At 41.6% G+C, this 21,040-nt stretch overlaps 2 protein-coding genes across 2 annotated transcripts; both read left to right on the top strand.

The window, feature by feature from the left end:
* Window positions 1-3,884: 3,884 nt before the first annotated feature.
* On the top strand, window positions 3,885-8,370 carry mmp9 (matrix metallopeptidase 9). Its single transcript, XM_054608447.1, has 13 exons — window positions 3,885-4,194; window positions 4,470-4,708; window positions 4,876-5,024; window positions 5,141-5,269; window positions 5,386-5,559; window positions 5,684-5,857; window positions 5,951-6,124; window positions 6,221-6,376; window positions 6,478-6,673; window positions 6,778-6,917; window positions 7,011-7,161; window positions 7,418-7,521; window positions 7,635-8,370. Exons 1-13 carry the CDS (start codon window positions 4,057-4,059, stop codon window positions 7,757-7,759), a joined length of 2,049 nt encoding a protein of 682 aa, XP_054464422.1. The 5' UTR covers window positions 3,885-4,056; the 3' UTR covers window positions 7,760-8,370.
* A 248-nt stretch (window positions 8,371-8,618) lies between these two features.
* LOC129100188 (zinc finger protein 335-like) lies at window positions 8,619-20,825 on the top strand. Its single transcript, XM_054609756.1, has 28 exons — window positions 8,619-9,152; window positions 10,450-10,643; window positions 10,769-11,045; window positions 11,139-11,216; window positions 11,579-12,703; window positions 12,847-13,029; window positions 13,160-13,324; window positions 13,412-13,667; window positions 13,763-13,940; window positions 14,037-14,149; window positions 14,250-14,268; window positions 14,409-14,525; window positions 15,105-15,181; window positions 15,373-15,533; window positions 15,640-15,863; window positions 15,980-16,079; window positions 16,788-16,876; window positions 16,995-17,251; window positions 17,655-17,769; window positions 17,861-18,058; window positions 18,199-18,341; window positions 18,489-18,628; window positions 18,770-18,867; window positions 18,977-19,063; window positions 19,159-19,242; window positions 19,341-19,400; window positions 19,535-19,640; window positions 20,090-20,825. The coding sequence occupies exons 2-28, from the start codon at window positions 10,452-10,454 to the stop codon at window positions 20,209-20,211; spliced, it is 4,764 nt and encodes a 1,587-aa protein (XP_054465731.1). The 5' UTR covers window positions 8,619-9,152; window positions 10,450-10,451; the 3' UTR covers window positions 20,212-20,825.
* Window positions 20,826-21,040: the final 215 nt, after the last annotated feature.

Raw genomic sequence — 21,040 nt, 5'->3', positions numbered from 1 at the left:
ATCACTATTAATGCCCTTTCAGAATCTGAAAGTACTGTAATGCATATAATTACATATAAATGTTATTCGTATGACTTTGAATATCCATCTTTTCCATCTCAAAATCTTTAGAGCAGATCATTAGATTGTTAGACTGTGTTTGCGCAGTAAGCAAAATATATTCCCTTAGATGACTAAGCCAGACTAGTCTAGAATCTGATGAAGCGTTTGGTAAAGCGGAAGTAATCCTTGGAGACATGAGTCAAAGCTGTGACCACTTGTGTGCCTACGATCCCATTGATATGACTGTACACAACGTAATGTCAACTGTTTAGAGTTTGTTCTTGGAATTCTGTCTAATTTATCATGCTAACTTGTGACTCATGACACAAAGGGCTTAGAGGCACAACATGGTTAGGCGTTTGCTTGTTTTGATCAGTTTTTTTGTTTCAGCTGCCATAAATTTTGTTTACTGCGCTCTGAGGATCTTTGTCTTCCAAATTCACCCACAAGCATGCATAGTGTCTTGACAAATTAAAAAGGCCATTTAAATATTTAGAGACAATACATTAGACATGCCGTTCATTACTGTTTTAGTTTCATTGTTATTGTGATAATGAGATGAACAACATAGAATGACCAAACATAAAACAAAGGAAATACAGAGGCAAACTTCTTGGAAAACCAAAATAAACTGTTGCCAGAGTTTAGTGGGATATAAAAACAAAGCCATTCCCAGAATAACTGCAAGGCACAGCAGACTCAGCAAGGCTGGGTAAAGTACCTGGACGTGGTGTTGGAGTAACGCTCACTCCACATCAAACACAGTCTCTGTGTCCCACCGCAAAGTCAACAAACCAGTTGTCATAAAACACAACGCAGCTGAGCGAAGAAGCAGGAACCACATCAACTGTGGCAGACAGGAAGTGATTTTTCATTTATAACTGCCTGCTAGAAACATACCATAAGAAATAAACAGTTTGCTTTAACAAGGCAGGGCAGAAACTAAACAGGGCTTGTCACATTTAAGGACAAAGTTGAAAAACTTTCTTGTACAGCGCTGATCTGTAAACTCTGAAGAATCTACCATCAACTTAAGAAAATCAGGGAACAAAACATGCTGAGTTTTGATGAGAACACAGTGCATAAGATCAGAGTTTTCACCCTGAACTTTTATTGACCTTAAAATGCCAACATTTAGACCATGTCTGAGACATGCAACAGGGAGGATTTTCTTGTGCTCTGCCTAACTGTGTTTCAGCAGCTCCAAAAAATAGAGAGCGGTCACAAATGACGACTTTTGATATTTCATGGCTCTGTTGTTGCACAGTTAACCTAATCATAAAGATCTGTGAGCTGTGAGGGTCTTGCAGGTCTACTATGATATTATCCAGCTCCCTGATGACGCAGTTAGCCACCTCATACGCTCATGGTGGTGTGTGCCAACAGGCTGTGCTGTGATTGAGGGCAATTTTGGGAAATGTGCCACACAAAAATGTGTATTTTTCGAGAATCGGTGCCAGACGTCTTTTTGGAAGGAAAGTGGCAAAACTAAATTAAATGTGGCATTTGTTAAAATGCATGGAGCCGTTTTCATTAAGCCTTTGACGCCATGTTAAATCAGTGGCAGATGTTTTTTCAAAGGAGGCATGGGGATCTACTGAGGAGCCACATATATACAGAAATAACCTTAGGATTGTGTCTGAATGACCATAAACAATTAAAGAGGGCTTGTGTATTAGAAGCTGGATAGAGCTGCTTTAGTCTGGATTAAATGTTATCCATGTGGTCAAAAATAGACGTGCAATATGAATATGTGTTATGTAACTAAAATGTCATAGACATTTTTTTAATTTCTTGTGGAATTAGATTTAGTATTTTCCAGGAACAGTGTTGAGTTTGTTTTATAGAATACTATGTGAATAATGTGCATATAAAGTGAGAGTCAGCAAAAGGAAAATAGCACAATAAAAATTAAAGGATTGGAAAAAATGTAATCCCCCGTTTCTTGGTTTTGACTGGTCAATATCATTGTTACAATCATGAGATGTATGTGTGTTATCAAGACTTAAACTATAGAGATTTATATGTATAGTGCCTGTGTAGACATACTGATCTAACTAAACAAAATATATGAATTATTATGGCTGCTGCTCTCTATGGGAAAACCACAACAAACTACAGAAATGACAAATGTGGAGCGGATATGATGAGATGATTTAGACACATCAACAATACATTAGAAGAATGTGGGAAGATTGACATATGTGTCAAAACATGGCATCATCAACCACATCAGGAAACCAAGGTATCCTTCCTCATATTGACCGCAGGTCCAAATTTTCACACCACCTCTTAATTTGAACATTGATCGGTACAAATTGTCATTGACCATAAAAGGCAAGTTTTTAGAGAATCTGCACCGATGTGCACTTAATTACTTTCAGCTCTCCAAATTGATAAAGTCTCAATTGCAGCTAATATTTTTTTAGCCACTTATAGAAATTGGAAAACCATTTTTTAACATGGGCTTGGACAGGGACATCCCCTCAATTTACAATGGAGTATTTTGACTTGGCTCATCAGTTAAACAAATATGTTTATTTTCTTGCGTCTGAAAATGCAGCAGAGCAACTGAGTAAACATGTTTGCACTGGAGGTAAGGATGTCAGCTGTGTGCTCATATGAAAAAAAAACCCTCATCTGCAGCTTTTGCCATTCATGTGGGAAGATAAATGAGTCAGGACATGCTGGCTGAGACACATCCTTACCCACAACACCTTGATACTCACATACCTCAAAATATCAACATACACATACCCAGCACAAACACACCACTGCCCGTAGTTGGTACTCTCAAGATTGTATGTAACAGAAATGTGCATGAGAAACAGAGAGGTAAGATCCGCTTTGTAGAAAATACAGACACATTAGGTGCAATGCTCATTGCCAAATGAGACGTTTAAGTCATTGCTAATGAATTGGCTCATCTTGTGGAAGAAGCCAGGGAAGATGTTGCAACAGCATCGGTGTAGTGATGATGAAGCTGGTAGTTCCCTAAAATCTGTCCAACAAGAATAATGTAATACTGCAAAAAAAATCATAGTTAAATACATTGGGATTTCTTAATCACCTCAATCATTGAAAACTTCAAATTTGTATTTAAACGTTTATCATCAAAATAAAACAACTGACAGACGTGTCTGTGAGGATTTACTTTAAGCTTGACCTAGTTTGATATTTTATTCAGTATCTAACAATAGTTAAAGAGGAAACAAATCTCTATTTATGAAGCCTTAGGTGGAAGAAACTTTTTATATCATTGCTTAGACCATCTAAATAACAGAACTGTCTGGTTGAGTCCCATGATGAGTGTGTTGTACTCAGGTAAAAATACATTAACATGTCAAGAAGATCTTTCACATGAATTAAAAGTAATGAGAGAGACAATGTAGACTGATGATCTACACATTGTGTTTATGTTCTCTTTATGTTATTTCCTGAATGTTTTTATGACATAAATTCTAAAGATAATAGCAATTTTAAGTGCTTTCAGAGGAATTTGTAATCTGGTTGATCATTTTCGTTGGTTTTCAGGCAGCTTGTTTTATTTTATTAACATATTAATGCACCCGTAATAATTTGCCATAATTGGTCTTATTCACTACTGTCATTCTTTACCTCCTCCAGCGTGGACTATTTCCACCTAAAAACAATTAGCTAACCACTCACTAGCTGTTAGGTAAAGCTAAATGTGGACATTTTGGAAATTCCCCTTGTTCATTCAACATGCAGTCTGTCAAAATGTAAGTGGGAGGGTTGAGGTCAGTGGGCGGGGGGTGAGGTTAAGTGACTAAGACGATATGCTGCATATAAACAAGGTCCACAACCAATGGCACAAAGAAGAGACAACAAGAGCCACCAGTCAAAACAAAGAGGGAAGCCAACACTGAAGGAAAAACACTGCTGATTGTCAGTGGAGAAGCTTTTTAACCCTTTTTACCTAACTGAGCACTTGTTCACTGCAAGACTCTTAGAATATATATTTTTTTTAAACAATCTATAACAGGTCTCATCATGAGGTGCTGTGCTTTAGCTGTGTGTTTCATTTTGGGGATAAGCATACAGGATGGACAGAGCTTACCCCTCAAGTCCGTCTTTGTCACCTTCCCAGGAGACATCATCAAAAACATGACTGATACGGAGCTGGCAGAAGTGAGTAGCAGATGGTTCATTTGGTCTTGATAGAAATTCCTAAAACAGTGTGCAATCAAGCTGTGTGCCTAGACAGAGACCTCTATCCTGATGTTAATAGAAAGGAAAATATGCTCTTTTGAATTCAAGCTATGTGAGGGTGTAAAAGTGAGAACCAAAATAAAGAAAATCCTAACCACAGTTTACTTCTAAAGGATCCACTCTTTCCTGCTCATCACATAATATACTTACAATCTGGACTCATTATTGTGGTATTTCTTTTGTTCTCCTGCCAGGGTTATCTGAAGAAGTTTGGCTACATGAACTCGCTGCAACGCAGCGGCTTTGAGTCTATGGTGTCTACCTCCAAGGCTTTGAAGAGGATGCAGAGGCAGATGGGGCTGGTAGAGACTGGAGAGCTGGATAAGACCACCCTGGAGGCCATGAAACGGCCTCGCTGTGGGGTTCCTGATGTGGCCAACTTCAAAACATTTGACGGAGACCTCAAATGGGACCATCAGGATGTCACTTATAGGTTAGTAGGTAGAAAGAATCGATTAATAGACTGGATGACATTATGATGCTTGTGCCTTGTAATGCAAGGCAGCAAATATCTCTGATGAAGATAAATCACCATGTGTCTTCACTTACATTGTTAGTTATAAATCTGAAAACAAAGTGTCATTCTTCTCTTCTCCACAGGATCATTAACTATACTCCGGACATGGAGAGTTCTCTGATTGATGACGCCTTTGCCAGAGCCTTCAAGGTGTGGAGCGACGTGACCCCTCTGACTTTCACCCGCCTCTTTGATGGGACAGCTGACATCATGATTTCATTTGGAAAAAAAGGTATGTTTGTTCTGTGTTCATTTCATGGAGTGATGTCACATACTTGTATAATGATTTCAAACTAAACACAAGTTTAAAAACAAAAGACTGATGTGCATTTTGATTTTCCTGTTCAGACCATGGAGACTTTTATCCATTCGATGGTAAGGATGGTCTTCTGGCCCATGCTTATCCCCCTGGTGATGGTGTGCAGGGTGACGCCCACTTTGACGATGATGAGTACTGGACCCTGGGAACAGGACCAGGTAATAATATAAACCAAAACACAGTGCTCCACCACCAACAGATCATATGAGCTTGTCTCCCCCCAGTGTTCACTTTATACATTACATTACATGTATGTTTTTTTCTGTCACCTAAGCTGTGAAGACTCGCTTTGGGAATGCTGATGGTGCCATGTGCCACTTCCCCTTCATTTTCGAGGGCAAATCCTACACCACCTGCACAACTGAGGGGCGTTCTGACAACCTGCCATGGTGTGCAACCACAGCTGACTACAGCCGTGACACGAAATACGGTTTCTGCCCAAGTGAACGTAAGCTTGACAATTTGTTCTGCAAGGGAAATCATAGGTCAGAGGTCAGCTTGATGCATTTGCATTTGTGGCAGGCTGACTCGCTTCACTCGCTCATCCTTGCCCCTTATTCTCATCCTGACAGTTCTGTACACATTTGGAGGAAACGCAGACGGAGCGGAGTGCGTCTTCCCCTTCGTCTTTCTGGGGGAGGAATATGACAGCTGTACCACAGAGGGCCGCACTGATGGCTACCGCTGGTGTGCCACCACAAGCAACTTTGACAACGACCAGAAATATGGATTCTGTCCCAGTCGTGGTGAGTGACAGGAACCACAATTCATGAATGCTGTGGAGCACTGACACAATGGCTTGTTATCTTACTGTTGTTATTATGACTTTGTTTGGCCAGACACCTCTGTAATTGGTGGAAACGCTGAGGGGGAGCCCTGCCAGTTCCCCTTTGTGTTCCTGGGTAAAAAGTACGACTCCTGCACAAGTGAGGGACGAGGAGATGGCAAGTTGTGGTGCGCAACTACTGACAGCTATGATGACGACAATAAATGGGGCTTCTGTCCTGACCAGGGTGAGTACCATGAACATAAGACAGAGAAATCTAAGATGAATGCTATACGTCTTTACCCTTGACATTCCTTAATATTCCTTTCTGCATGTGTTCCAGGTTACAGTCTGTTCCTGGTGGCAGCCCATGAGTTTGGACATGCCCTTGGCCTGGATCACTCCAACATAAGAGACGCTCTCATGTACCCCATGTACAGCTATGCGGAGGACTTCTCCCTGCATGAAGATGACGTTGAAGGCATTCAATATCTCTATGGTGAGGTCATGACAGAATGTGTTATCATACAAAATCGCTAAATGCTTAAATTTCAAACTTCTCAACACTTTCTCTCGACCAACTCTATTTTCTTTTTTCAGGACGCAAAACAGGCCCTGATCCCACCCCCCCTCAGCCCGACACAACCACCCCTACCCCCAACCCAGACCCCATTGAACCCACCACCACCACCACAACCACCACACGACCTGTGGATCCCTCCCAAGATGCCTGCAAGTTGACCAAATTTGACACAATCACTGTGATTGAGGGAGCGCTACATTTCTTTAAGGAAGGGTAAGTAATTAGTCTATTTTTCTTTGTAATAACAGCAACATAAACACAAACCAGCAGTGCTGATGTGTTAATTTTATGTTGTGTGTAAATGTGTTGATCAACAGACAATACTGGAAGATGTCCAGCGAGAGCAATGGAGGGCTCCAAGGACCGTTTTCTATTTCACAGAGGTGGCCCGCTCTGCCAGCAGTCATTGACTCTGCCTTTGAGAACATTCTGAGCAGGAAATTGTACTTTTTCTCAGGTAATAAAGATACATACAAGTGTATATCGGAGCGTTAACACTAAAGCCAAAAGTGCAAGAACATTTTTTCTAATGATCATTTTCTTTCTGTAGGGACCAGATTCTGGGTGTACACAGGGAAGAGTGTTCTGGGTCCACGCAGCATAGAGAAGCTCGGCCTCCCGAACAGCGTTCAGAAGGTGGAGGGAGCCCTGCAGAGGGGGAAAGGCAAAGTGCTGCTCTTCAGTGGAGAGAACTACTGGAGGTGAGTTAAAACTGAAATCAGGATCAGGATGGAAAGCATGTCTGATGCTGGAAGATTTCATTTCAAATTCAACCCAGTCAGCTCTTCTTTGATTGCTATTAGTCTTTGAAGAAGTCAGTAAAATCCTGCATCCACTGTGGGTTTTCTGTCCACCGTTGAAATTGGCTTTTTCTTTACAACATAACCAAAGAATGTGATTCAAGACAGCTGATTTTTTTTGTCATTTTAATGATATTCTTTGCTATTATCAACACAGGCTTGACGTGAAGGCCCAGACAATCGACAAAGGGTACCCCAGATACACAGACGTTGTTTTTGGTGGAGTCCCCAATGATGCTCATGATGTGTTCCAGTACAATGGTAATTTCAAACATTTATACTGAGCTCATAAACTAAATAAGCATATAACCGTTGATTGTTGCAGGCAAGAATTATTATTTTGTCTTATTAAAATTTCTATATTTCTGCTTCAGGTCACATCTACTTCTGCCGAGACCGCTTCTACTGGCGTATGAACTCTCGCAGGCAGGTGGATCGTGTTGGCTATGTGAAATACGATCTCCTCAAGTGCTCAGATGCTTCACGCACTCAATACTGAGGAGAAGAACAAACAGGGATGAGCTGGAAATCGTCTTTAATTTGGTAGCACCTAGTTCTCTCTCCTGTGCAGGTGTCAGGGAGAATGTGATGCAGTAGTCTGTTGTATGTGTTTGCTTTCTGGGATGTCAAAGATTGTCCATCATTGATGTTGGCTTATTCTTTAACATACAGCATTGGTAAAAAGGAAGCAAAGCCAATGTATCTTTGGCACTGCCTTGCCCTCAATCCTGTAATCTGTGAATGGGTATGTTTCAGTGGTCTAAAATTTGAGACCCATAACAACTAAATTATTCTCAAAAGCTATCTGGATTCCAGATTTGCTGATGGTATATTTACATCTGACAGGTTCAGACTCTTATCAGTATTAGATTATTTTGGTATTTATAGCAATATCTAATATTATTTTTGTGTCCTAAAGCTTATTTGTTTTCTATAAATATATTTGTGTATTTCTGAAAATGGCTTCAAAGCCAATAACTTGCACTGGAAGACAATTTCATTTCTCCTTCACTGAAATTATTTATGAGGCTGATATGTTTTGTATTTGTACAAGTTCGTACTTTCAATGCAATAAACATTCTGTGAGAACTACACAAGTTGTCTTAATCGTTCACTAACTCAATTGGTTAACAGACATGCACATGGTTTCTGACACTATTATGTTGTATTATTATACATGTGAATCCATGATCCCACAACAGCAAAAACAATCATGTATAATCCACATCCTGTTAGTTTTACAACCCGGCTCACAGGCTGCAACGTGAGTGGGAGATCAGACGAGTTAAAGTAATAAAAAAAAAAACATTTATTTTAAAAATACAAAACCTTTCCAAAACAAACATGTGTAGCCAGTAATCAGTAATGTCAGCATGACTGGATGTGTGGAAATGTCTGAAACGAACAAAACAAAATATAAAGATAGACAGTAGTGATCTGCCACGTAGTCAGTTAGGATAACACAACACCGAACTGGCAAAAGAACAATTAACTTCATTAATTTCTGCAGTACGGATTATCTCGCCTCCTGAGACGGCGGCCCTAGTGAACGCATATTACTCCGCATCTAATTGCGTAATACGCCTTCCTCTAAAAACAATAGTCCACTAAGTGATTAAAAACATAACTTTTGCCGTTTATCTGAAACATGTACAGACCAATTTATCAATAAACACAAAAATGTTAAAATAGGTTAAAAAAATAGACCAATGTTCGCTTGAACGACGAGATAGTTTTCAACAAAAACAATAAATAAGATCCGGTTGCACGGACAGGAAGCAAGGAGAGTCTCATGGCGCCCGACTAGAAAGAAGCAACAATTATCCGTTGCTATTATCTGTTCTGCTTAGCGCGTCCATACGAACGGATACCCCGCTACCCGAAAATACACGGTAAGAAAAACACGTGGGGACTCTTGTGCCGGAGAAGGAAAATGTTTTAATTTCCTTCAGGGAGAGCATTTGGGCGGCCTGCCGCGGCGGAGGCCCTCGAGGTCCCCAGTAGAGCTTCCAGAACGCCTGAGCGTAAAGAGCCGTCTGCTGGAAAATGGCGACGCGGAGCAGGCAGGATCAAGGGCAGCTGGGCCCGTTTAAAAAGGCTAGCACATGCCGTGTGGGACGCTGTTGTTACACCCGACACGCCGAGACGTTTATAACTGTCCTTCACACATGACGCTGTCACGTTCAACCACTCAAACTACCTCCGGGAGACTTTAGTGTAACAATGCCTGTTAGCCAGCCAAAAGCTAACGCTAACAGCTCGTGAGCTAACGCTGGCTCCCGTAGAACTTCACTGCTGACGTCATTTCACTAGTGCAGGCACGTTTGACGTCCTTGAATGAAAACACGGATAACTTGGCAAACGTTTATTGATGTATACTTCACACTAAGTGATGGAAACTCAACATCTTTTGCTGAAATCATTTTAGGGAAATTACACATGTGAAACACATTTTAAATAGTCTCACAAACGCACTGGCTCAGCCCCTCTGTGCAGCAGGGGTAAAAGGATAAACTTTCAGAAAATAAGAAGTGTCAGTAAATCAAAACTGTCTTCAAGTTTATCTTAGTAAACGTACTCCTGTTATTTCCCACCCCTGGATAGAAATGTTCTTGTAAGCTGTTTTAAACTTTGTTTACATGTGCTCACTATTTGTTATAATGGATTTTTTGCATTTCCACAAAGGCATCACGGTATCATTATCTAAATAAAGACCCCGTAAGGACAGACACTAAATGTAAACTGATACATTTAAACACTTTGAAACCAGACCATAAAATCTTGGTAAATTGCCTGTTGACTGCCCATCTGTTAGAGATAATGAAAGCCAGGCTACACAATAACCATAAGAAAGAGAATATTATGTTTGTATAAAATTGATTACATTATTTAACTTTTCCAATATATGTCCTTGCACACATTTCTTTCAGTTTTCCATCCAGGATCTCTGCAGGTCTCAAAGTGCTTATTATTTGCTTTTAAATCCATTCCATTCATAACTGATCATTATCTAGTGATAAAGTAGAGGGGACCGTGATCAATCGTAACTATTGAAAACTCTCATAACACTAATGACGGGGGTTGTGTTCATCTTAATACAATGAACTTGCAGTCATTTTCCAAGGCATGCTTAAATATGACACAAACTTCACATTTTTTACTGAGTTTATGTTTCATTTTTGTGGATAGTTATGGATTCGGAGGAGAATGAGGTGGAGAGTAGCAGTGATGCAGGTCCCTCAGGGATGGAGGAACCGTCTGAAAGCGGCATGGGTGTGGAGTCATCAGAGGCCATGTCTGCAGACAGCAGTGATGCAGCTGCCCCGCATGCACAGGCCCCAGAGTCTGACTGCCACGTGGGACAGAGCTCAGAGGGACTTGTGGTAAGCATGTGTGTGAGGAAACAGCAAAATATAAAAAACAAACAAAAAAATCAGATATAGCTGTAAGGCTTTTGTTTAAAACAATTATTGATAGTGCATTCATGTTCTTGCCCCTCCCTGTCAAGGTGTTCGTCCCAGAAACCAGCTCCAGTACAGATGTCAGAGTTTCATCAGTCCACCTCCCAGACTCCTCCTCAGTGGCCCAGTCCACCAGCGTGTCCAGCGTCTCCACAGTGACTCAGTCAGTGCTGGTGTCTGAGTCAGCCCAAGTGCTGGTCCACTCAAGTGCTGCATCTGAAGGAGCCATGATGGTTTCTGACTCAACTGCTTCTACCTCGTCAGACCTCGGGTCTGCCATTGACAAGATCATTGAGTCCACCATCGGCCCTGACATCATGAATGGTATTTCATTTGAAGCTCCACTTATATCACAGGCTTAGCAGCTTTTATAATAATGTAGCAGATATCTGATCTTATTTACTGTTCGTCTGTTAGGTTGCATAGCTGTTACCAGTGCAGAAGATGGAGGTGCAGAAACAACCCAGTATCTTATATTACAAGGACCAGATGATGGTAAAATTGCTATTGTTACTGCTAACTCATTAATTCTTGGCCCCATTTCAAACCATTGTAAAAGTTAATGAGAAATTTATAAACATGTTAATATATAATTATAAAGAAACAATATCCTGAATACACTCGAATGGATGTTATCCAGACAGCATTTATTTTTATTATTATTTATCGTCTGAATAACAGTAGATACGTTATTTAGCTCAACTTGTTATGACCCAACTTTAGTCTAGTCCTCTAACAAGCAAGATTTTTTTTTAGTACATTTATGATCTAAAAAAAAATCATAAATGTTGACAAACAGTTTGTCATCAAAACGTTTTAGTATGTTTCATCCATCTATATGTATTTGTCTGCTATAGGGGCTCCTATGGTAGCCCAGATGTCATCTTCGGCCCTCTCTGATCGTATCGCCATAGAAGCTCTCGCAGAAGGGCCAACGTCCACCTGTCTGGACCAGGGAGACCTGCATGGCAACCTTGAACCTGACGATCAGCCTGGTCACTCTGGTTACCCAGAGGACAGCAGCAGTCAGCCTGACCAGCCCCAGCACTCCCACCCCTCCCAGTATATGGACTGCAGTGCAGATGGTCCAGACCAGACAGGGGAGTCTTCATCTTCCTACGTGGAGTGTTCAGGCGAGGAACCCGACCAGACACGCTCCCAGTCAGGTTTCCCTGACTACAGCGGTGATAACAGTGACCAGGACCTGCCTGGATATGTGGAATGCAGTGGGGCTGACTCAAACCTTACCAGCCGAGGTCACTATGTGGTGGAGTGCAGCACTGGGTATCTGGAGTGTGTTGTGGATGAGGGAGAGCAACCGCATCATTCACGCAGTTACATTGACAGTAGTGAGGACCACCGGACACAGACAATTCGGCAGTATGTGGCCCAGTATGGAGGAGAGTGTGTTGCAGCTGCAGACTCTGAGCAACCAGGTTGTTCTCAGTATCAAGCGAGAGACGATGATGATGAAGATGATGAGCGGAACCAGGATCCAGACCAGCCGCAGCACTCCCAACAGCATCCACAGCACTCCTGTTATTTGGAAAGCAGCAATGGTCCAGAGGCCTCTCTCTATGCGGATGACAGCTCCTCATCAGACCACCCTGTAGCAGACACAGCAGGTTCAGGTGGGCCTCCTGAGGCTTTGGAGTGTAGCGAGAGCCAGCCTGGGCCCTACATCAGCAGCAGTGGGACATACACCTCCAATCCAGAGCGTGAGGTGCCCCAACAATGCTCACCCAGCCAAGAGGAGCCTCAAGGCTCCCAGGGACCTCAGGATGAAGCTGGGCTGGTAGGAGAGATGGAGACATCATCAGTAGCAGAAGGCTCCGGACACAGACCACCAAACCTGGCTGAGTTGGAGGAGATGATGGAAGTAGTGATTGTACAGCAGTTCAAGTGTAAAATGTGTCCATACAAGAGTGCCTCCAAAGACACACTCATTAACCACATGAGAGACAAACACTTCAAACCTGTAGGTAAGGTAGTACGGTTGATTATGATTATTATTATTATTCATATTATTATCAAAAAGGCACAAAGATTTTTTTGTTCTCAGATTTTTGGGAAAAATCTAGCACTAGTAATAAAAATGTTTTTGTGGGATAATGTCCGGTTTCAGGGGATTTGTCAAAGAAGCGTAAACGTGGACGGCCTCCAAAAAGTGAGACTTCTGCCCGTCGTCAGGCAGAGAAGGAAGAAGCTGAAGAGAGGAACGCAGCAAAGGCCAAGGCTGCTCCACCCAAACAAGCAGAGGAAGAGGAGGATGATATTGTGGATTCTGGTGCTATTGATGATCCTGAAGGTCAGAGAGGAAGATTTTCATTATACCCCATGAAGACAAACATGCGTTCTTTTCTGGATAAGTGAATCAGGCAAATGGAAACAAATCATATTCACGTTTCCCTCTCCCCGCTCCTTTGTTTATTTCCCAGAGGACAGTGACTACAACCCTGCAAGCGAGGACTGCAAAGGAAGACCACCTGCCATCATCAAGAAGCCCGCTCCTCCTATCTCTTCCTCCTCTCAAGGGCGTCCTCGACGTAAGGTTGGCCGTCCAAGGAAGTACAGCCTTTTGGAAGAAGGCTACAGCAGCAAAGGTAGGCTTTCAGTTTTGACAAAGTAAAGCCAAAAACAGCCTTCACAGGAGAGCCTACACATTCTTCTCTTCCATTGATTTGTTACAGAAGCAGAAAGTATTGCTAAGAAGCCCAGGGTGGGTGCAGATGCTAGTGTACCTGAAGAGGCAAGCTCCTCCGGGTTAAACAATGGTCCCGCTATAGGGACCGATGGAGACCAAGCTGAGGCAGCAATAAGCCAATCAGACTCTGAGAACAAAGACCCTTCATCCAACACACAGCCAGAGGAGTTCTTTGAGAGGAAACGTGGCCGACCCTCCAAGCGTTTTCTTCGCAAGAAGTATAAGAAATATATAAATCGAAAGTGAGTATCAAATTGTTAAATAAACCTGTGTTACAAATAGTATTACATAATATTACAACAAGCTTATTGCTTTTTTTCTCTTTATTTTCATACAGTCGGTACTATAAATCCCTGAAGCCGCTCCTGAGACCTCACAACTGCTGGATCTGTGGCTCACGCTTCCTCACTCAAGAAGATTTGCACTTCCATGTGGACTCTCATGAAGGCAATGACCCAGAGCTCTTCAAGTGCCTGCAGTGCAACTATCGCTGCAAGCGCTGGTCTTCACTTAAGGTCAGTTGCAGTAAAGCAGGTCACAACATTCAGGTTAACCTCAGTATATATGCATGTTTGAACAGTGCCCTGAAAGTCTTGTGGGCTGTTTTGCAGGAACACATGTTCAATCATGAGGGCATCAAGCCGTTTAAGTGTGAGGAGTGTGATTACACAAGTGTCTACAAGAAAGATGTAAATCGCCACGCAGCAGTCCACAACAAAGATAAGTAAGTAACTCAGTCAACATACTGCACATACACAATAAATTATTCCTAATACAGACATTTTTTTGCATTTTTTAAAATAATGTTAATTTCCATCCTACAGGAAAAGAAAGACAGAGTTGGTAAGACATTTCAGCTCTACAATATTTGAATGATGTTTAAATGCTAATTTGCATGCTCATGGTGTAATGATCATATTGTGCAGTCTTGTAGCAGAATGACTTTCAAGTGAATTTTATGTATTTTCTGCTCATTCTTGCAGGTACCAAAGGTGTCAGAGTTCCTCTGCCCTGTGTGTCACAGGGTTTACCCCATGCAAAAGAGACTGACCCAGCACATGAAGACCCACAGCTCAGAGAAACCACATATGTGTGATAAGGTCAGATGATATAGAGTGTAACATTTTAAGAACATTTCAACAAATATTTCAACAAAAAAAATATTATCTATGATCCTGGCAAATATTTTTATTATTATTACAAAACTATCCCTAAAAAATATGCTTAAAACTCTTAAAATTGCAATAAACAAGCCCTTTTTCTTGCATTTTTTTAAGGAACTAATATTTGTATTGCATCACAGATAGGACACACCTTTTTTAGTAAACATCCTTTTAGTGAAAAACAAACCATGTTTAATAAGTTAATCATAAATCACAAGTCTCCACCTGTTTCTTTACATGAAAAATCTATTCTTCATTCACAATTATCCTGATTTAATATTGTGACTTTTTTTTAGCATCTGCATGCATTTGAGAAGTGACAACTACCGGTGATCACTGGTTCCTCCCTGACAAATGATTTAATGATTTTCCATACACTCTCTGTCGAGCTTACATTATATTGTGAATTTTTTCACCAAATAAGTGTACAGAATCTTTGGACAAGAGTAACCAATTTAGGATTTTTTTTCCTATCGTATTCAAAACTCTTTTAAAAATTCGTTTCTCTCTTTGTAGTGTGGCAAATCCTTCAAGAAGCGGTACACGTTCAAAATGCACCTGCTGACTCACATACAGAGTCTTGGAGACAGCAAGTCAGTATTTTTATTCCATCTCTTTTATTTCGTCATGTTTCAGTCTGTATTTCAAAAACATGGATGTAACAGTATTGTCTGATCAGCAATGAAGGCTAAAATATGCCTTAATTATTCAACATTAGTCATTTGTTGTTGCTAGTGATAATGATATTATCACAATGATTAACTCTTGGATGTGCTTGTGCAAGGTTCAAGTGTGAATTTTGCGATTACACTTGTGACAACAAGAAGCTGCTGCTCAACCATCAGCTGTCCCACACCAACGACCGGCCCTTCAAGTGTGACTACTGTAAATACTCCACTTCTAAAGAGGAGTTCCTCGTCTCCCATCTGGCCATCAAACACACAGGTCTGTGTGTCAGAAAGGCTTTCATTACGTTTATTTTAGATGAGTATGTTTACCTCATGAATGCAATACTCTACAACTCCTTTACAATCAACACTGCCTTCTACAGGGGAGAAACCTTTCTCTTGTGATATGTGCCACTTCACGACCAAGCACAGGAAGAACTTGCGTCTACATGTGCAGTGTCGCCACCCTGAGACGTTTGACGACTGGTCGGTGACACACCCTGAGGAGCCTGTCAGGAGGCGCCGCAGGCCCTTCTTCACGCTGCAGCAGATAGAGGAGCTCAAACAACAACAACATGATGACACACAGGATTTGCAGAACACTATTGTGAGTCTGTTCGAGGTTTTATGTTATTCATCTCCAGCCCAATTTGGAATTATTCAAGCATGTGTTATGTTTTGCGGTATTTGGAGATAATAGTTTTTATTACCCGCCTTCATTAGGTTGCAGTGGATTCTGCGACACTACAAGCCATGCAGGGTATGGAAAATGCCTCAGTGTCCCAGGACGCATTGGGAAACACCACCATCATCTATGAACAAGGTCAGTCCTCTTTTTGTTCAAGATGCATTATAAGTATTTCTGGTATGTATCATCCTACAGACTGGGGTACATACAGACCCAAGAGGTACACAGTTTGTCATAACTCACCGCTACTTAATTCTATCATTCAAAATTTTTGTTACTTACTGACTTCTTATCATTGTGTTCTGTTTCTGTATTTATTAGTGCTCTCTAAAAATACCAATGTGTTGGTATCTTAGACAGTGGGGGCCCCAGTCAAAAGGACTTAATTCCACTTCTGGAAATTTTAATAGACAGCCACATTGTCGGAACCGCTCATCGCTTGATGAGTCCAGGGAAGTGAAGAGTAGCTTGGTTGTATGTTAGTCATCATCCAGCAGGAAAAATGTAACTGCAGTCAATGACCCACAGCCTGTAGAGGCTCGCTGCAGACGACAATCCAAACAAAGTCCAGAGAGCCCTGAAGCCCGCCCCCGGCACAATTTTTAAAAGATTTTATTTTAATTTGATTCAAAATGCAACTGTTACTTTCCTAAAATGTTTTTTTTTCTGCAGATGACATTAAATACATAATGTATTATGTTTTGAGTGAAATTGTTTCACATTTTGCTATGATGATGATGGTTGTTTTTACAGTAGTTTATTCTTGGGTTACAGATTTGGTAGTAGTGTTTGTGGGATGAAGGTTGAGGACAAATGCTGACTTTTTCACCATGTGCTCCTCAGTTGAATCCAGCGATCAATCCGCCCAGAATGCCCTTGACCTGCTGCTGAATATGAGCAATGCCCGGGAGTTGGTTGGGAACGCCTTACAGGTTGGTGCTCATCAAAAGATTTTTACTTTACATAAGCTGGTTACATGTATGTGGAAAGTCCGCTTGCATTTTGTAAATAAGATAAATTATGTTAAAAGTGACTGATCGTGCTCCTTAGGTGGCGGTGCTGAATTCAGAAGGCAAAGCTTTGGAAAAGGGCACGTGGAGTACGGTGACCACAGCACCGGGCCAGACGCAAAAGGTTGTGACCTTCCACGTGTCTGAGAACGGTGAGACGGTGCTACAGGAGGCATTCGAAGCAGCCACCTCTGAAACAGGAGAGCTGACCCAGATTGCCATCGAAGCTTATGATGGTGGAGGGGACTTCGGTGTGGTGGAACAGGCGGCTGAAGAGATCCACAGCCCTGTATACAGGTAACTTAACACACCGGATGTAGACTGTGGGTGTAATCCTCTCATTGGTATTTCACGCAGCATTCTCCTCCCCTTCAGCTACTTACACTTTACCAATTTGCAAGGGCGCTGCATCCTGTGCTGAGACAGTTGTGATTGGTTTGAAGAAATTCAAACAAGCCAGAGCCTTTTTTTCTCTTTAGCATGTCTGGAGCCAGACCTTTTTTTAGCGCTGACACAGCATTGTGGAAATAAGTCTGGCTATGTGAGACTACTTTTCTCTGATTAGGTGGAACATTTGTTGTTTGACTGGAAAGCACAGTCACATGGTTACTCTACTTCTAATGAGATTGAATGTAGGATTATTGATGACCCTCATGATCTCGTCTCAATCTATAATGTCATCAAACTTTTGTCTTTGCAGTAACAATGGGAGCAGCCCTTCTCAGGCTGCAGAAGGCTCTGGGTCAGAGAGCATAAAAAGCGACAAGTACTACCTAACGTCGGCACTGCCTGATGGTGTTCTGCAACAGGTGGAGGTAACTGAAAGAGATCAGTTGTTTTGGCATGTAAAGATCTGACTACATCGTGTACCCATCCTCTCTGACTGTGTCCTTTGTTTTCTGTCAGCTGAGCAGCGAAGCTCCGGCCTCTCCCTCTGCTGTGGGCTCTCCTGGTCTGAGCAGCAAGAGGTTTTCCTGCCGAATATGCATGGAGTCTTTCCACGGACGCTCTGACATGGAGAACCACAAGAGGGCACACTTGGACCCCAACACCTTCAAATGTCCTGATTGTGATTTCACCTCCACATCCTGGCAGGAGGTCAAGGTAGGTCACTCAAGGCAGACAATAATCACTACCTGAAGTCATAGCCGGCCATAAATTGTCCCTAGATATTTCCAAAGGGGCAGCGATGAATAATTTTTAAGTAATTTGTATCTTAAGGTGATTCTTATCTTTTTTTTTAGGCTCACATGGAGCAGCATTCCTACTTACGCCCTCACAAGTGTCCAAGCTGTAGCTTTGCCTCCAAGAACAAGAAGGACCTGCGGCGACACATGATGACTCACACCAATGAGAAACCGTTCGCTTGCAAACTTTGTGGACAAAGGTGGGTGTGAAACTAACTGGAATCGACACAAAACTTGTATTTGCTTAACTTTAGGAGCCCTTATGCCACACCATTTGTATACATTAGACCGCCAAGTGGTTATGGACAGCGACTGATGTTAATGTGTTTTTTTGCCCAATATCTCAGGTTTAACCGTAATGGCCATCTGAAGTTTCATATGGAGCGACTCCACAATCAGGATCATCCCGCTCGCAAGAGCCGTACCCCCACATCTCAGCAAACCATCATAGTGAATAGTGACGAAGAGGCCCTGGCCACACTACAATGTAAGGAAAACAAGTAATATGAAAATAAATGAATGATACCAGGTATTAAGGTTCAAACTGGTTTATAGGTGAAAAGCAGAGACCGCATTTAGTGGCAAACATCTCAAACTTACTGTGTGTGTTTTTGTGTGTGTCTAACAGCCCTACAGGCACATCAGACAGTGATCACCCCAGAGCGGTTGCAGGCCCTAGGACAGGAGCACATCATTGTAGCTCAGGAACAGGCACTATCAGACCAGGTACCAGCCTTCACACGATGCTGGACATACTTTTACATTTGTTCTTTTTGCTTAAAGAATTTCGGCATTTTGTTTTGTTACTAAATACATTAATGTGTGCATTAATCAGGAGGAGGGCACATACATCCAGCAGATAACCACCATAGATGGACAGACAGTTCAGCACCTGATGACAGGAGAGAACCAGGTGACCGAGGTAAGAGCCATTTTGTAGATTCTACTGTATATATTTATATCAGAGCCCTTGTTATATATTCAAGCTTCCATCTCAACTCATTTGTCGTGTTTCAGGTTCAGTATATCATCTCGCAGGATGGCGTGCAGCACTTGATCCCTCAGGAGTACGTCGTAGTAGCTGATGGCAACCACATACAGGTCAGTGTATTGCCTCATAAGAAGTCGCCATAACTGATGAATACATGCAGTGTTTGCAGGTGAAAATGTCATGTTGTAACTGCTCTTCTGTTCCTCAGATGGCAGACGGACAGATCATCCAGTATGAGCATGACGGGACCTTTCTGCAGGAGCAACAGGTGAGGCTGAGGTTTTGATCACTCTACAGTTAGAGATTGAACTTGACAAAGTGAGGCATATAACCTAAATGCTCTACAGTATGAGTGTTTTGTTTTGACAAAAGCTCATTGTTCCATGTTCTCTGCGTGTTCAGATTGCTGTAAGCCATGACGGTCAGATCCAGTATCTTCCTGTGAGCTCGGAGCAACAGATTGTGAATCCTGAAGATCTGGAGGCCGCTGCCCAGACTGCGGTCACAGGTAGGCTCTCTTAGGACACAGATTGGACTTCACTTGTTTTATATTCAGTCCGCCACTACACTGATGGATTGTTTATTTATCAAATCTATTAAAGATTATGCATGTGTTTAGCGTCTAGCATTTCCAAAGCCTACCACACATTTCAAGTGTTAAGTAGATCCGATAAGCGTTTCTTGTGATATGTGAAGGACACACGCACAGACAGAGATTCCTCGCCATATAGTAAGTTAAAAAATAATTTAAAAAAAACTGATGTTGGTCTTGACCACACCATTAAGGAGGCAATAGACTAATGTCTCTGCAAGTTGAATTTCAGACCTTACTGAAATGAATGACTGAATAATAATAAGCTTAATAATAAGATGAAGCATGAAATCACCATTGTGATGAACACCTATAGTAACTACATTGCCAACAAATCAAACTAAGTGGATGAATGTTTCCTTCAGCCGTAGCAGACGCAGCCATGGCTCAGACCCAGACAGTCTACACTGAAGCTACACCTGAACAGCTGGAGCAGCTGCAGCAGCAAGGCATCCACTATGATGTCATCACCTTCACAGAGGAATAGACGGCTTCTTAAACCTGCTGGGATACAACTTACTAGAAACCACTATGAGCTGAGTACAGTGACCTCAACTTATTTATGCATTCAGCTGGCTGTGAACTGAAACATCATCTCCTCAACACTGTCGCCTGCTCGGAGGGCAATTGCACTGTTCAATAAGATCAATGACTTTTTGTAAATTCTAATTATTGCACCCATTGCTTCTAACTTAATCATAGGGGCTGTGCATTCAAGAGTTAATTAAGCAAGGTTGGTCTGTTCTGTAATTATTAAAATAGTATACTTGTTTACGTGCCTCAACTGCCTCCATTTGCAAGACATGTTATCAAAGAAAAAGAAACGGCTTATATCATGCTTAAGAAAATATACTGAGCGTCCAAAGGAACATTTTAGTTTTTGAATGGGGTGAAAGGAAAAGGGAGTGATTATTTTTGCTCTGGAATAATAATGTAAATTGTTAGAATGCTACAACATTGTGTTTACTAAATATTATTATGTACATACCTTTTGCATTTGTCTTCTATTCCGCAATGGAGGATGTGTTTTGATTTTGTGTATATGAAGTGTTTAATAAGCTGAAAGCTGACACCAAATAAATCACTTTGTGTATACTTGTGTATACGCTGTTATGTGTCCATAAATGTCTAGATTTGAATGAGATTGATATTGTTCATAAAGGAACCTATATCTGCTTTAAAATGTCTATAATTATAATGCATTGGACATAATATAAGCAAAGCCATTACATAAGAGTTGTTGTTTACACACCCAGAAATTAGTTGATGCAACTCTATAGTCATTGTGAGACTAATTTGTGGTGTTATGTTGCAAT

This window comes from Anoplopoma fimbria, chromosome 12 (genome assembly GCF_027596085.1).
Source record: "Anoplopoma fimbria isolate UVic2021 breed Golden Eagle Sablefish chromosome 12, Afim_UVic_2022, whole genome shotgun sequence".
Lineage (NCBI taxonomy): Eukaryota > Metazoa > Chordata > Actinopteri > Perciformes > Anoplopomatidae > Anoplopoma > Anoplopoma fimbria.
Note: the sequence above shows the minus strand (reverse complement) of the source record. Positions and strands in the feature narration are given on the sequence as shown.

Coding starts and splice junctions, on each gene's coding strand:
- mmp9 (XM_054608447.1), top strand. CDS start 4,057: ATGAGGTGCTGTGCTTTAGCTGTGTGTTTCATTTTGGGGATAAGCATA. Junction 6,918..7,010: donor GAAATTGTACTTTTTCTCAG/GTAATAAAGATA, acceptor TTCTTTCTGTAG/GGACCAGATTCTGGGTGTAC. Junction 7,162..7,417: donor AGTGGAGAGAACTACTGGAG/GTGAGTTAAAAC, acceptor TTATCAACACAG/GCTTGACGTGAAGGCCCAGA.
- LOC129100188 (XM_054609756.1), top strand. CDS start 10,452: ATGGATTCGGAGGAGAATGAGGTGGAGAGTAGCAGTGATGCAGGTCCC. Junction 13,030..13,159: donor TGCTATTGATGATCCTGAAG/GTCAGAGAGGAA, acceptor TTTATTTCCCAG/AGGACAGTGACTACAACCCT. Junction 18,629..18,769: donor GGCCCTGGCCACACTACAAT/GTAAGGAAAACA, acceptor TGTGTCTAACAG/CCCTACAGGCACATCAGACA.